A 17,139-nucleotide genomic window follows, 5' to 3' on the forward strand; every position below is an offset into this window, starting at 1 on the left:
GAGTAATATAACGAAATATGCTATAAAAAACAGGTAATATAACGCAAGTTACTTTACTTACAAATGTAACGCGTTACCTAAGTAATATAGTTACTGTAACGAGTCTAATATTACGTAATATTATTACTACAAGTAACGAAGTTACTAATCTCGTTAGTTATCCCTGAGTAACGCCTAGCCACAACAAAGTAACGAGGCCTACTGAATGAAGCTTATTCACCAGCTTCTTACTTATAACCAAGATTTGCATATTGTCCAACAATTATGTCACGTGATAAGGTGGTAGTTTCACACGTGACAGCTTAAGGCTGTGGACACAAAGTAATATAATATGTAATATTATTACAGTTACTTTATTTTATGGGTAATATGTAACTGTAACTAAATAGTTCAGTTGCAAGTAATATGTAATATGTTACTAGTTACTTTTACAAAGTAACTTGCCCAACACTGTCCATTTTCTATTGGAAACCTTATAAGTGCATGACCTCATACAAATGTCATCTTCCCTATAAAGTTAGTACTGGATGGAGTCAAACAAGCAAGCAAGTACATGTATGGTTTTAACACCTTCATAATCATCTTAACAAGTTAAATTTTTTTGCTTTTTCAGCCATCAGCTCAACATGAACCAGGGGCAGATCCAGAGTTTGGAAAGAAGGGGTGCACATTGCTGAAAAGTTTAAGATCAAAAAAAGGTCACAGCAATAATGGGTGTCCTTTATATGCTTACAGTATATAAAGATCCTTATTCATAGCTTCATAGTTAAGCTACACTGCCTCATGAACAGTGTGACTGCTTTATTAGAGTGATTGACTGCTCTATTAGAGTATCTCGATCTTGTATGCAATTATTTTGAAAAGGATGAAGGAAGGGGGGGGGCACATGCCCCCTGTGCTTCCCTCTGGATCCGCCACTGTGAACACAGTACCGGGAAATAAATAACTCTTGATACTAACAGGTAGACTTTCTCCTTACACTAAGCTCTTAGAGATCTTCCACAAATTCTTCATCGACATGGCAACAATGTTTGTGACAGTTGGCACCCGGAACTTGTGGACTGCAAACAAAACAAACAAACACACAGTACAGTAAACATAATACTCGGCAAACACACAGTACAGTAAACATAATACTCGGCAAACACACAGTAACACCTCTGTAATTTGCTCTAGGCTAACAGTTCACTATCACTGATAGAGGTGTTAGTTTGACATATCGGGACAGTTAGACACTATCCCCCTTGCAAGCACTTACAACTTAGTATCCTAAACTTCCTCTTGATCTTCGGCATATCATCTGGTTGCTAGGGACACACACTCCATAACAACACACAATAATATATTCTACCTGAGCATAAGAATCAGACATTGAGAGATCTTTGTTCTCTGATATGCTCTTTGTGTCACCACTTTTACCCTTGGATGACTCGTATGCCAACTTCAGAAACACTGTCTCCAGTGTCTATAACATTAGATGTGTATTCTAAATGATATCAGGTATGGCCACGCACGCATGCACGTCACACACACACACAACACACACAACACACAGCAGCACACATTTAAAGGGTTTTGTTTTGGAGGGGTTCAAAAAATATAACTATCCAATGTAGCACAAAAGTATAACTCTTTATGACATGAAGTACATCGAGTGTGTCCACATAACCCAATAAAGTGGCTATTGACATTCATTGATTGATAACCCATATATGGAAGATCTCAAAGACTTGTAATTTAGGAACGCTGGCATCATAATAAACTAACTGGGTACAAGCTCCACCCATTGTAACATTCTTCCTAAGCTATAGCAGCTTAAACACAGGAGTGTAGTGCACAAGGTTTAAAAGAAGAAGATATTCTTCACATTTGTGAAGTCTGTGTAGTAGATTCTAGTCTTGTGGAAAGTTTGTTCATTGATCTACACAAGTTAACATGGTCCACTGCCAGTGTGTAGTGTTTTTCAATGTCCCTTTTAGCAAATCACTCAAGATCTGTCACCTAGCTTGTTGTCACCTTCACAAGTGGAGCCCAGTGCTCTTGATCCAGCTCAATTATCTGATCACCATCATTCCTGGTCTACATGTAGTTAGTCAGATAGTAAATTTGTTAGGATAACTGAAGCACTTGTTCAATTACTCTAACAGAACACACACCAATAAAATAGTTTCTAATATAACAGTCAGTTTTGGTGTTCAGATAGCCAAGGTTTGGATAACGGACAATCTACGGTATTGAACTTTGGAACGAGTACTATCGTAACCATAGTGATATTGTGAAGGTTGAAGTGTATATACCACTATTACAATATTCAGCACAGGTCCACACTACACAATCACTTACTGTAGTGTTGTAAGCACTTAACAGATTATCAGGTGATGACTGAATTAACAACCTTCCATCCCTCATAAATCCAACCTGATGTTTGGAGGGAAACAATTTACAACATTCCAAAACTAATTGTGTCACACATCACCATGCAAACTATCATTCACATCTTGTTATAAAGCTGTGGTACAAGACTTTGTCCTGTAGACTTAAGAAAAACTATTTTATATCATACATCAAACGTTATGAAGTAAACAAACAAACCGTTAATACCCCAACAGGATCATGGCTACATGTTCACCAAAAATATTTCCATCACCTTCCCTGCACTAGCAGCAGAAGAGAGGAGTGTTTATGACTCCCTGTATTGACAGGCTTTAAGCCTTCTCACAGGTCCCTAGTGGGATAGCACTCACACTAAATGGAGGGTGGGCACTATATAGGCTTCAAAACGACGTGTAGCAATTAAGACGAGAGGCAAATTTCATGACCATGCTTGTTCTTTACTACCTACAATAAAAATGTTTGGTCAACTGTACAAGATAATCCATCCTTGTACAGTGGAACCTGTCTATAATGGTCACCTTGGGACCAGATATGTCTGGCCTTTATATACAGGTGGCTGTTATAGAGAAAACCTGTATAAGGTGGTCTGCAGCATTTTAGTGGCTATGACCGTAATAAATGAGTAATTATTATTAAGAGGCTCGCGCCAACCGCAATACAGTAATAATTTTATCATAGACCCTTTACACAGAAAGGGCAAGGTGAGCTTGTTATGAATGTTGGTTATAGCTATTGAATACGTTTAAGCAATGAAGCCTGATAGTTTGTATAGCATTTATTGAAAGGCAGGAAGTGTGATCATTCATTGAAACGGTGCCGTGGTGTCAGACTATTGGCTTAACAAGCCACCATAAAAGGAAGCGACCGCTATATGAAGGATGAAGTTATGTACACAGTGATTCATAGGCGAATTCTTGGTTGGCCGTTATACGCGTTAGACAGGTGACCGCTTAATGCAGACCACAATACATACATTTGTATGGGAAAATATTTGGGACCTCGTGACCGTGGCCGTTATAAAAAGGTGACCGCTTAATCCAGGTGACCGTAACACAGGTTCCACTGTTCCACTGTACCACTGCAAGTCTATAGGCTCTTTTTGAGGAATGAAGAAGCTTAAACACATTAGTCTGTTGGTAGGTTTTTATAGATATGGAACAGTTTCAACAAGTTTGAGTACACAGTGGAGAGCCAATAATGTAAATCCTGGGTTGGAGGGATATTTTCCCTTACCCTGGCCCCTTTTCTGTTACACCTTATCAGTCATTAAGTCTAAGTCCTTGAAATTATAGTATGTTCACGTTGAGCTGAATCCTGAAAACAGCTAAAAATTAAAAGTGGATATTTTCTCAACAGAGTTAACATTTCAGCCAACCAGATGATTATTGGTAACAGCAAAGGTGTCAACAACAGACACGTACGGTTTGGCTCCATTACAAGTTTGGGAAAGGGCTGTAATGGACACTGTACTTATATGGCTTCCCCATAGGAAATGTATTGTGAAAATTTTGAATGGCCGTAAATATTATGTCAAACATTTGAACAAAAAGATTTTGAAATATTTTTAGTGGGTCAAGCAGTACTACAAATGAGCCAAATTTCAAGATTGTGTACAATTGCATCCATGAGTTATTAAATGTTTTTGAGAATTCAGCTCATACTATAGGTTAGGTAATCCTAAGGCTGCAGCACATGTTGCTGTCAGACCTTCAGTACTGGTCACTGTAAAGTTTTAATAATAATAATAAACGAGTTAGAGTATTTTGTTCACAGGTGTCACGTTCACATGAGCCATAGGGTCTGTACACTACAACTGTCAGAAAACTTTTCTTGTGCTAGCTAAATCCAGTGATGTAATCAACCCTATTCAACCCTGACTCCAACATGCATACATTGTACTGTGTTATGATCAATAAGTAGCTTAATAACCCACTCACCACACAACCACCATATGATAGAATTGATTATACATGCCGTAGCATCACTTTGTAAGTACTATACTCAGTAGTTCTGTTGAACATTTTAGTAGCCTCTACACTTATCTGGTAACAGTCACACTCCCAAGTGAATGGGAACAGGGATAACCAGTCCCTCACGCATGACTGCAGGAAAGATTGCACACTTTTTGATAGTTGATAATAAGCATTGTAGACAATTTTTCAAAGTGATATTGGCACTACTGTATCGTTTATAAGTTATCGCAGTTTAGAAGCAGTAAATTGGAGCCTCTACAAATTTGGCAATGAGGGGTTAACTGCAAAATGGAGGATAAGAAGATTGCACTGACAAAAATAAAGTAAAGAGTCTCTAGGGAGCTGTACAATCCTCCAATGCCCATTTAAATAATTTTTAAAATGTATAAAGTACACAAATTCTTTCCAATGGCACTTATTTCATATCTGTTCAAAACGAATGACAAGTTTGGTTTTATGAACAGTTCAGTTATACAAACACCCTCCACGGTATAACCGACTCTCCACCACTTTAATTTACACTACAAACTCTCAGCACCACCATAGTCATAAAGCAATGGATTCGGGGATGGAGGAAGCATCTACACATTGGCCTGCCTATCCAGTTCCTCCACCCCCTCCCCTGTGATTGAATTGACAGGTGGTAAATCTTGGACACTGTCTGACACAGTCCAAATTGTGATACAGCAACTACTGCTTTACTAATAGGTGGGGTCATAGGACACTACAGCACGTGTCCTTACATTGTGTGCCATCTTGGCTTCCTCAATATAATGAGTTGTTATAATAACTGTTGACTGTTTAGTAGTAGTCAACTCCACAAGATGTCTCCATATCCTGAGGGAGAATAATACATGTGATTTAGTGATTGTGTGTATGTGTAGTGTGTGTGTGTGTAGTGTGTGTGTGTAGTGTGTGTGTGTGTGTGTAGTGTGTTTGTGTAGTGTGTGTGTGTAGTGTGTGTGTGTGTGTGTGTAGTGTGTGTGTGTAGTGTGTGTGTGTGTGTAGTGTGTTTGTGTAGTGTGTGTGTGTAGTGTGTGTGTGTGTGTGTGTAGTGTGTGTGTGTAGTGTGTGTGTAGTGTGTGTGTGAGTGTGTAGTGTGTGTGTGTGTGTGTAGTGTGTGTGTGTGTGTAGTGTGTGTGTGTGTGTAGTGTGTTTGTGTAGTGTGTGTGTGTAGTGTGTGTGTGTGTGTGTGTGTGTAGTGTGTGTGTGTAGTGTGTGTGTGTAGTGTGTGTGTGTAGTGTGTGTGTGTGTAGTGTGTGTGTGTAGTGTGTGTGTGTAGTGTGTGTGTGTGTGTGTGTGTAGTGTGTGTAGCGTGTGTGTGTAGTGTGTGTGTGTAGTGTGTATGTGTAGTGTGTGTGTGTATGTGTGTGTGTGTAGTGTGTGTGTAGTGTGTATGTGTAGTGTGTGTGTGTAGTGTGTGTGTAGTGTAGTGTGTACACGTGTATGTGTGAGTGTGTGGGTGAGTGTGTGTGTGTGTGTGTGTGTGTGTAGTGTGTTTGTGTAGTGTGTGTGTGTGTGTGTAGTGTGTGTGTGTGTGTGTGTGTGTGTGTGTGTGTGTGTGTAGTGTGTTTGTGTAGTGTGTGTGTGTAGTGTGTGTGTGTGTGTAGTGTGTGTGTGTAGTGTGTGTGTGAGTGTGTAGTGTGTGTGTGTGTGTGTGTGTGTGTGTGTGTGTGTGTGTGTGTGTGTGTGTGTGTGTGTGTGTGTGTGTGTGTGTGTGTGTGTGTGTGTGTGTGTGTGAGGGTGTGCGTGTGTCTGTCTGTCAATGGGAACAACGTATAACATCTAATGTGGTAATACAGCATTGGAGTGATAAGGAACCACACTGAGACGGCGCCGTCTGGAGTGGCTTGGGCATGTGGCAAGAATGGATGATCATCATTCACCTTGAATCTTTCTCTTTGGGTGTCTACCTCAAGTGTGGCCCTATCATGACCCTAAATAAAGGTGGAGAGACCTTGTGAAGTCAGACATACAGTCTTTGGGAGTGATGGGTGTTAGTACAATCAGGCAAGAGATAGGTAGCTGTGGGAGGAGCTGTATCTTTAGCGTACAGATGACTAACAGGACTACCTACAGGTAGCTCAGGTGAAGACTGTGATTTGCACTCTGTGTGGACAGTTCTTTTCAGAGAGAGTGATAGGGCCCGCCACCAAGTGTGTTGCGGAAAGAAAACAGCCTATTGAGGAGCAGCCTGGTGCAGTTCAGTGTCAGAAGTGTGAGTGCTGATTTCGCAGTAAAGGAGGCTTAACTGTGCACAAATGCTGTGTGAATGAACAACCCGCACAGGCCACTAATGCAGTCACCAGTCAACCTATTTTGTGTGTTGTTTGTAACAGAACTTTCAGTAGATCTGGCGATTTACAGCAGCATAAGCCAAGTGTGTGTGTGTAGTGTGTGTGTAGTGTGTGTTGTGTGTGTGTGTGTGTAGTGTGTGTTGTGTGTAGTGTGTGTGTGTGTAGTGTAGTGTGTGTGTGTGTGAGATGTGTAGTGTAGTGTAGTGTGTGTGTGTGTGTGTGTGTGTGTGTGTAGTGTAGTGTAGTGTGTAGTGTAGTGTGTAGTGTAGTGTGTAGTGTAGTGTAGTGTAGTGTAGTGTAGTGTAGTGTGTAGTGTAGTGTGTAGTGTAGTGTGTAGTGTAGTGTGTAGTGTAGTGTGTAGTGTAGTGTGTAGTGTAGTGTGTAGTGTAGTGTGTAGTGTAGTGTGTAGTGTAGTGTGTAGTGTAGTGTAGTGTGTAGTGTAGTGTGTAGTGTAGTGTGTAGTGTAGTGTGTAGTGTAGTGTGTAGTGTAGTGTGTAGTGTAGTGTGTAGTGTAGTGTGTAGTGTAGTGTGTAGTGTAGTGTGTAGTGTAGTGTGTAGTGTAGTGTAGTGTAGTGTGTAGTGTAGTGTGTAGTGTAGTGTGTAGTGTAGTGTAGTGTGTAGTGTAGTGTGTAGTGTAGTGTGTAGTGTAGTGTGTAGTGTAGTGTGTAGTGTAGTGTGTAGTGTAGTGTGTAGTGTAGTGTGTAGTGTAGTGTAGTGTGTAGTGTAGTGTGTAGTGTGTAGTGTAGTGTGTAGTGTAGTGTGTAGTGTAGTGTAGTGTGTAGTGTAGTGTGTAGTGTAGTGTGTAGTGTAGTGTGTAGTGTAGTGTGTAGTGTAGTGTGTAGTGTAGTGTAGTGTGTAGTGTAGTGTAGTGTGTAGTGTAGTGTAGTGTAGTGTAGTGTAGTGTAGTGTAGTGTAGTGTAGTGTAGTGTAGTGTAGTGTAGTGTAGTGTAGTGTAGTGTAGTGTAGTGTAGTGTAGTGTAGTGTAGTGTAGTGTAGTGTAGTGTAGTGTAGTGTAGTGTAGTGTAGTGTAGTGTAGTGTAGTGTAGTGTAGTGTGTGTGTGTGTATAGTGTGTGTGTATAGTATGTGTGTAGTGTGTGTGTAATGTGTCTGTGTAATGTGTCTGTGTGTCTGTGTGCAGCATTAAACATACTTTACTCTAAGTAGTGGATCAAGCCCCACAGTAGGTTCATCAAGTATTAACAGTGATGGTTCCTGGAGTAGTGCTACGGCAAATGATACACGTCTCTGTTGACCACCACTGGAATAACACAATTAATAACAACACACAATACACACAATACACACAATTACCTCATTCCAGTAATCCTTCTATGAAGTGATGGTATCTGTAGTAACTCAACTAGATAATGTATTCGTTGTCTGATCTTCTTAAATGGCATACGATGTAGTACACCAAATAACATCATCAACTCAAAAGCACTAAACTCTGAAATCAGTCCAACATCCTACAATAACATTACAAGTTCACATGTGCTTCCTTCATGTAGTACTGGCCAGTACTCATATACTATAATTTACCAGTTAATAGCCACAGAGTTACTGTACTGAAAGAAAAGTATGTGGCTACTATGGTCCTATGTAGCAGCAATCCTATATAATACACACCATGTTTACTTGGTTAAACACCACACCTTTAATAGTAGCCACTAGAGATGCAACGATACAGTGTATAGACGTATCGATATATTGCCTCTGGTGTATCACAATACAGTGATATATTGCGCGATACAAAGTGGAGTCTAAGCAATGGTCTATGTTTTTTTTTTTGTTTTTTTTTTTAAGAGAAATAAGTGAGCTAATTTTTCTTTGAGAAACATTACATACTCAGTTTAACCACAATGTACAATAATTTGATTGTCAGCCATGTTAACAAGCCACGATATGTCGATATTATCCCGATACGCGATATATCGATACAGTTCGACTTTGTATCGATACAGCGATATTGTCTTATAAAACAATATGATACACGATATATCGATATATTGCTGCATCTCTAGTAGTCACACTTCAGTCTAAAGGTAATAAATGCCACAGAGTCAAACCAACTAAATATGGTGTATGGATTATCAAATGGTCGACTTCAGTTAAACATCATTCAACTCTGTTATCTACTGTACTTGACTCCTCTCATTTCCTGGCTTACTGTGCCTGCTTCAAATGTGTCTTATTAACACTCATGTCAGCATATTCAAATACAAGCCACAGGTATTATTCAAGAGTAACAATAATTGATATGGCCATTATCTGGAGGCAGCTATTGTCGGTTAAGCACTGGTAATATGATAATATATGATGTCTCCTCAAGGTAACACGTACATCAGGTGACAATATACTACACAACTGGAAACTATGACAACAGTAAAAGTTAGCAAATTAAATTTAACAAATCAGCATAAATTTGTACATAATCTTTCTGGCTCTAAGAGCTGTACAACATTTTAATATTATTAGTCATCAAGCAAAGCCACGATACCACACTTGAGACACTGTATGCAGAAACTGTGACACCATAAACCCCAAGATATTCAACATCAAACTAAATTTAGTATTCACAATGTATCACCTCATTATATACTAAACTCACTTCTCATTTGTTTAGTAGTTAACTTATAATGAAAATACCAAGTTCTAAACTACTCCTTAAAAGTTCAGTAGTCTTACACATACAGTCAGTACCTGTGGCATATATCCTATGTCTCGTCCAGGAACATGACTCATTGTAATACCTGGTTCCAGTCCCAACACTGTAATTTCTCCATAGTCAGGGTCCAGACTACTGAGGATACATTTCAATAGTGTAGTCTTACCACAACCACTAGCTCCTAACAATCCAAAACTACAAACACACAATACAACATGTAACCACTGTCATGTTAAGCTGATGAAACAGTTCAAGAAAACAAGTAGTTTTAACAACATTTCAGCCTACTGTGTGATAGCAAGAGTAAATAACGGTGATAGTGATAGTAAAGATGTGAGCAGCTGGTAAAAAATATTTGGACCAGAAATTTGTTAATGCAACCACATCACTATTAACCCAGTAATGGTGTGTTGTGTTATAAGGTGATTACATGGCCAAGGTGCATAAAGTTACCCAAATAAGGAAGCGGGTTGTCTCACCACAACCCAATGAATGAGGTCACACATTAACAAACTACAAGTCTGCTGTGTGGATAATGATACAGGATCTGTGTACCACAAAACAGCTACACAGCACATCAAACAAACTAAATATCTTGGTGTCCTGATCATCAAGGTGTCCTGATTATCAAGGCGTCCTGATCATCAAGGTGTCCGATTATCAAGGCGTCCTGATTATCAAGGTGTCCTGATTATCAAGGTGTCCTGATTATCAAGGTGTCCTGATTATCAACTTTGTTAATCTCCGTACATGGATTAATACAGAAACCAATTCATGTATGGAGATTAAACAAAGACTTCCTTCATGGGCAGGTAAACATGAGGATTTATTGATTGGAGTCTGAATTCACTAACTACTGAGGCAATAAAAATTACACAATTATTGTGGAGATTGCATTTTGTGTTTAGATGATTTACATATTACAAAAGAAATGATGTGAGTACATCACTGGTTTTCCCAAATTCAGTCACATTTAAACTTGGAGAGATTACTTTAGACATTCACACCTACATATGGTTTCTAGGGGCAACGATTATTATTCATGTGTAATTTGTCCCAGCAATGTATTGTTTTTCAAGTTTCACATCTGTATGGAAGAATTTGCCTACAGAAAAGACGCGTAACAAGTGATATTGTGCTAACTCTAAACAACAGGTACCCTGCAGTTAACTATAGCTGGAATTAATCAGTATTGTACATTTTCTTTTCAATTTTGTATTAATGATAGATACTACAATTTCATAATGAATGAAATATTTTGTAATTCTCTAATTATGTTGCTATGCACTGCTAAGGGAACAAACGACTTTAAACAACTTCATTAATTAATTATACCTGGAAGAACCTTCTAAACTGTTTTATATTTAGTTTATCATGTTTCTTTCCTTAAATCTCCCTACAAATCCCTTAATTTCCATTCATATTATGTAAGGGACAGAGATTTCCTGGTTGCATATACTATGATGTCTTCCAGTTGTTTAATACCTGAAGAGTCCAATGGGGAGGTAGTTTACAAAGTTTGCAAAGAGTCACTATACCCATTTCAAACAAACAAAAGAACACCTCAGTGTAAAGCCAAGAGTTCAACTCTTGGTAACCTGCCTATAGCTCAGCACTTGGACACCTGTGTGCTACTCAGGTGTTAGGAGTCAGCACAGATAAATCCTCCTGGGGTAGGACTAGTAACCCACAGGGGGCTGTACCATGTCTCACAGGTGAATATGTGGGCACCCAGGGTCCCACCTGGACCTTCGCCCATTGTGTGAGACGTGGACGGTTGGCATTTGCTTTCCCAGGCACACATTGATGTTATAGCTGGGTGGGCTGCTTCCCCAGTTGGCACCAGGTCCCCCCCTTTTAAACAGCTGGGTAGACTGGAGCAATGTGAGTAAAGTTTCTAGATCAAGGAACAACAACAACACCAATTCAGCATAACTCCCTGAGCATCGAACTGGGAACCTTTCAATTATCAGGCCAATGCTCTATGCTGCCTTGCACGTGCACGCGTGTGCGCATACACACACACAAAGCAAAGCTTATGGCAGCTGGGTGATACATAGCTATTGCCACCCAGCACTGGGATGCCTGTGCACCACTCTGGAGCTTGGAGCTTGATCCTTGTGCAGGTAATCTTCCTGGGGCAGGGCTAGTAATCAGCAGGAGGACTGTCCAGGCCTCACAGAGAGGTCGTGGAATCTGAAGTTCTGCAATGACCCCAACACCACTAAATGAGACAAGGACAGTTGGGCATTTGCTTCCCCAGTAAACACCAGGTCCCCATTGATGTTATAGCTGGATGGGCTGCTTCCCCGACCACCAAGTCCCCAATATACAACTGGGTAGACTGGAGCAATGTGAGTCAAGTTTCTTGCTCAAGGAAACAACACCAAATTGGCATAACTGGAAATCAAACCTGGAACCTTTCAGGCTGATACACTAGCCACTTCGCTATGCTGCCACACACACACACACGCAAGCTTTTTTTTAATGAAAACAATCTCAGTAAACCACCTAGGTGCACACCCACAGCCAGCAGCCTGTGGGTATGGTCCTGGAAATGTACAGGGATAATTAGTCAACCAGTTAATACCCCACCATCCCCTATCTGGGAGTCAGGGATTACAGTCTGGATTATTCAATTTGGTGGTCTTGACCTTTGACTTAGACTTTGACCGAGGTCGCAGATCTACCTACAGTGAGTACCAGTGTGTCACCCCCTTGTATCAGCCTCAGCTCCCCCTGAGGGGGTGGTACTAGGCGCTTCTAACCAATAAGCCCAGAATGTAGTGTCTATGGTGTGCCAGACTATTTGAATGGTGCAATATTCATCTAACTATGATATACACTAAGGATATTATAACCAATAACAATTAAACGAATTAATTAAAGCACTCACATTGTATTGTATGGTACTTCCATAGTGAGACCCTTCAACACGTGGGTCGCTTTCTTCCCTCTACCATAACTTTTGTATACTCTCTGTACACTGATCGCCAATTCTGATGGGTTCATTGCGTACCTGATGCTGAGAAACCCTTCTCGTCTAACGGTATGAGTATCCGAAAGAGTACGAGGTAGAGTATCTTGGTTTGTACTCACGTGAGATGGAACTGCCTTTACTCTTGTAGATGTGGTTGACCATCTATGGGTTGACACATCGCATCGATATATGATTATACGACCAAAGCTTTCGATTCTGTATCCCATGAGAGACTCCTACTGAAATTACGGCTGCATGGGGTAGGTGGAACCTTATTGAACTGGTTCAGATGTTTTTTGTCTACTCGTAGACAGCGTGTGGTTTTGAATGGTTCATCTTGGCTACCTGTGATTTCGGGGGTGCCTCAAGGAACTATTCTTGGTCCCTGCTATTCATTTTGTATCTTAATGACTTGGCACAGTTTGTTAAATGCAAGGTTAAATGTAAGTTCAAGCTTTTTGCTGATGATCTCACTTTGTACCATCAGATTATTTCAAATCAGTGCTGACTGTTTATATCTGCAAGAAAATCTATACGCTTTCCTTAAATGGTGCCAAAGGTGGTTAATGCGTTTGCAACTTCCAAAGTGTGAGGCTCAAGCGTTATCCTCCTACTTTCACATACCTCTGTGATGGTCAACCCCTTCAGTGGGGTAGTGTGGTGAAATATTTGGGAGTATACATTAATCAACATTTGACATGGACAGATCACTGTAAGTTTGTTTGCAGTAAGGCTACTAAAGTTTTGAACCTGCTACGTCGCTTGCTATATTGCTGTTCACAATCTGCTAAAAGCCATTCATATCGTACTCTTGTTCTTCCGCTAATTCAATATGGCTGTCCAGTTTGGTTGCCTCATTACAATAAGGACCTCAAACTGCTTGAATCTATTCAGAATCGAGCTGCTCGCTGGATTTGTGGCAGTCACTTTAACCCTTCTACATTTACATGGTCACCATCATGAGGATCCTGCCTTTCTCAACTTACTTGGCCTTCCATTTACACATGGCTCATCACCATATCATTGTTATTTTTGTATGACTTGATGCATCACCGAACTTCAATTACTTTTGATGATCACTTCAAATTTAATTGTAACAATACAAGATCTCATTCTAGGACACATATGACTAAATCATCGGTGATTAATTCATATCATTACTCCTTTTTTGTACATATAATTTTCTTGTGGAATAAATTACCAGCTTCTGTATGTAATGTAAATTCATTTTCGTTCTGCTGTACTTAATCATTTTGCATGTATATAACTTCTTGTTTGTTTTGTTTTTTGCGTTGTGTAAATATGTTTGTAGTTTGTGTTGTGTTGTGTCGTTATTATTTGTTTGGGGGTGTTCTTATAGGCTCTTTAGCCTTTTACTCTCCCCTGTGAATTTTCACAAATTAATAAAAATCAAATCAAGAGTGCAATCACAGTAGAGTTGTAGTTTAAATGTTCCACAACTTCGGAATAGTGTCCAAACAAGGAGAGTACCATTTTGTGAGCCACACCTTGTCACGGCCCACGCAGACCAGAGATCCGAGTGTGGAATTACTCTGAGAGTAGTAGAGGTGTGGATATGAGCTGTCAGAACTGATCACCCTCTGGTAGTTCGCTAACTACTCTATTAGAATGGTCATGAAATAGCTACAGTGCACAGTGACTGCAGCTCTCCCTTAAAAACAACAACAACCATGACAGCAACAATAACTTGCTGTAAAAAAGGGTACAACCCGGTAGGGTGGGCTGTTTTGGACTTCTTTATGTATTTGTATACTCCAAAGCCAGCCTTGAATACAACTGTTCACCTGATACTAAAAGAGCAGCATACTTGACATTATAGTTAGACCCATTATGGAGTATGCCGTCCCAGTCTGGGATCCATATTATAATATTGATGTGTACAGGTTAGAGAAAGTACCAAGAAGAACTGCGGCACAATGGATTTTATCTGAATACTCTAGAACTATCAGTGTTACATCATCATTATCCACTCTTAACATACCCACGTTACAACAGCATCATCAATCATCAAGGCTAACATTGTTCTACAAAATAATTAACAACTCACTACCTATCTCTATTCCTTCACATTACCAATGTACCCAATTTCACACAAGGCAACACCACCTGAATCACTTTATCCTGCCACAAGCCACCCTTAACACTTATAAGTACAGTTTCTATCCTAAACTTGGAACTATTTACCAATTAATGGATTGAATCAAGAGACAAAGACGAATTTACTTACTTAATTATTGTAATTATTAGTTTAATAGAATGTATGCATGTAATTGTATGTATACCTTTGGGGTTTCACCCCTGGGAAACCAGCTGAGCTGACTGCCCAGTATCTAATCTTAAATCTTAAACTTGTCTTTTTTCTTTACTGCAGAAAGGAGGAAGAGGTTTCTTTTGTCCATTATAATGATGCATATTGTTTAAAATTACCTAATACTGTATGACAATTAACACATGAAGTCTCTCCTACAGCTAGGATGGTTGCACCGCTCGGTTGACTGGTAAATCTCTACAAGGTAACTTGTTTGTAGAACTCTCTACAGGGTGATAGCATGCAAATGGTTGAAATTGAGTAGCTAGTTATTTGGTTTATGAGAGAGAACCATCATTATTAAATTTGATGAAACAAGTACAAAAGATTAATCCTTTGTCTCGTGCGACCACACTAAAGGGAAATCTGTGTGGGTATGGCAAGGAGTGTCATGTGTATACAAATTTAAAAATATTAAAAAAGTGGTCATGTTAGGCTGTTAGTTGTCCACTCACAGCAGTTCTGGACTATTAAAATATTTTGAGAGCATGTCATACTTGTACAAGTTGCACTGTCAAGGATCTGTCTGATGGTGGCCAGATTTGATGGTAACAGAAGGTTGAATCAGTGAAACTCTTAATGTTCTGAATAAAGGTCAGTTGGTAGTGACCCAGCACACTCACTTCAATTGTTTCATACTAGTTGTATATCTGCAGGCAGACAAGCTCTACAAGCAGTTGTAGATAGCTATTCAGTCTTGTCTTCTACTACAGAATATGCTTTGCCCGGCCCTCAGTCAGTGTGAGGATGGAGTTGCAACAATGGATGACTGTTTGTGAACAGATCTGTTCATCTGCTGGTGTAAGGGAGTGTGTGTGTTACTGCACATGTTAGAGACGTAACTATACATTGTGTGACACATCGTGTGACACACATGCTACAATTGCAGAAAGCCAAGCTTTATCCAAGTCATTAGCTATTGCCAAGGCCAATTTTGGCAGAAATTTATTACCTGCAATTTCCAATTTTGGTAATATTTGTTCACTCAAACCCTTATTTATTATAAACAGTTTACTTGTGGGATTAATATCCTGCCGGTAACTGGCAATTTTTGCTAATCTGTGTTATTGCCTATTTTGGCAAAACCTTTGGCTATTAATAGCTACACAGTGTATATCCAGCAAGCCAGTTGCACCTAAGTTTGGCAAAATCATTATTGCTGTGCAAAACTTTATTGCAGTCCATTCTGGCAAGGTTACCAAACAGGAAGCTCCCTGGTGCTTAGACAAGACAATGGTTACTGAGACGAGCATACCTGGGCCTGTTCCCTTCCCATAGTGTTGAGTCTGAGACCTACGTACCTGTCCTTGGAAAAAATAGGGTGCCACAATTAAAACCTGTTTTTGGTAAATTGTTTGCATGGGAACTTCTGAAGGTGTGTAGTGGTATTAGGTTGGATTAGGCCTATGGATTAGAGATCAGAATTAGGGTGCAGATTCCAAGCATTAGTTGGTAAAGTTACATAGAGTTAGTAGTAGGGTATGGGTTAGGCATTAGTTTACTTCAACTCAAGAGTTTACATTTGTATTAGTGATCAGGAAACCTCAATCTTGATAACCAGGACACTTGTTATTGGTATTAAGTGACAGTACAGACATTTAGACCCCTGAAACCATGACACCTCACTAATGAGGATACTTTTTAGGGGTGGATATCCAGGCTGTGGAAAGGGGGTACACCAGGGTAGTAGACACATGGAGCAGAGCCCCCCCCCTTCCAGAAGCTAAAGCCATTTCATGTTTCAAGGCCAAAATTTTGATGCAGAGACTGAGTGGTGGTTTTATGCACAAATATCTAAATCATACTACTTTCTAAGTGGACTACATTGATCAAGACTAGAGTTGTACAGGGATAAGTGAAGTTCAGCTACTGTTAGTTATAGCTATACATGCATTATTAATTGACTTAAAGAATAGTATACACAAGACCATGTGCACTTCATTTGCAAAGTATTTTTACCAGGCTAAGTGTTCCCATGCATGGGATAGTGCTGTAGATACTAGTTTTCATATTCAGCAACCGTGGGGGATTAATTCTCAATTGTGTTATGAGTGGTGACTGTTCTATTAGAGTATTTGACTGACTGCTCTTGTGCTCTGATAGAGTATCTTGAATATTCCCGCAGGTTCAACACTGCCTTGATAATCAGAACACTTGTCCATGGTCCTATTTGTATTAGTGTACACACGTTTGGACCCCTGAAATCAGTACACCTCACTAATAAGGACACCTTGATAATCAGGACTCTTTGATAATCAGGACACTTGTCCATGGTCCCATTTGTATTAGTGTACACAAATTTAGACCCCTGAAATCAGGACACCAAAGACAGATGAGGTTCATATGCTATAAGACAGCACATGCAGTGGTAGCTAAGCAGTGTTTATTCTATCGTTTCACCGTTCCTTTGAGGGGATCAGGAATTTTGCAGGGTTGGGAAAAAGTCTATATCATAGTATTGAGTATTCATAGGTAGCTACACTAGCTATTTGGAAATTCA

The 17,139-nt window shown here is 39.8% G+C and overlaps 1 protein-coding gene across 1 annotated transcript in view; it reads right to left on the reverse strand.

The window, feature by feature from the left end:
• Positions 1 to 12,431, reverse strand: part of LOC136265730 (ABC transporter G family member 20-like) — a 34,668-nt gene extending 22,237 nt beyond the window's left edge. The window contains exons 1-9 of the mRNA XM_066060636.1: positions 12,227 to 12,431; positions 9,366 to 9,525; positions 7,977 to 8,131; positions 7,816 to 7,923; positions 5,111 to 5,204; positions 2,344 to 2,418; positions 1,352 to 1,465; positions 1,259 to 1,307; positions 980 to 1,061 (exon numbers count right to left, since the gene is read on the reverse strand). Of these exons, the coding sequence (XP_065916708.1) occupies positions 980 to 1,061; positions 1,259 to 1,307; positions 1,352 to 1,465; positions 2,344 to 2,418; positions 5,111 to 5,204; positions 7,816 to 7,923; positions 7,977 to 8,131; positions 9,366 to 9,525; positions 12,227 to 12,342 (953 nt within the window). The 5' untranslated portion in view covers positions 12,343 to 12,431. The remainder of the gene's footprint in view (positions 1 to 979; positions 1,062 to 1,258; positions 1,308 to 1,351; positions 1,466 to 2,343; positions 2,419 to 5,110; positions 5,205 to 7,815; positions 7,924 to 7,976; positions 8,132 to 9,365; positions 9,526 to 12,226) is intronic.
• Positions 12,432 to 17,139: the final 4,708 nt, after the last annotated feature.

The sequence above is a fragment of the Dysidea avara genome, chromosome 9 (genome assembly GCF_963678975.1).
Source record: "Dysidea avara chromosome 9, odDysAvar1.4, whole genome shotgun sequence".
Classification (NCBI taxonomy): domain Eukaryota; kingdom Metazoa; phylum Porifera; class Demospongiae; order Dictyoceratida; family Dysideidae; genus Dysidea; species Dysidea avara.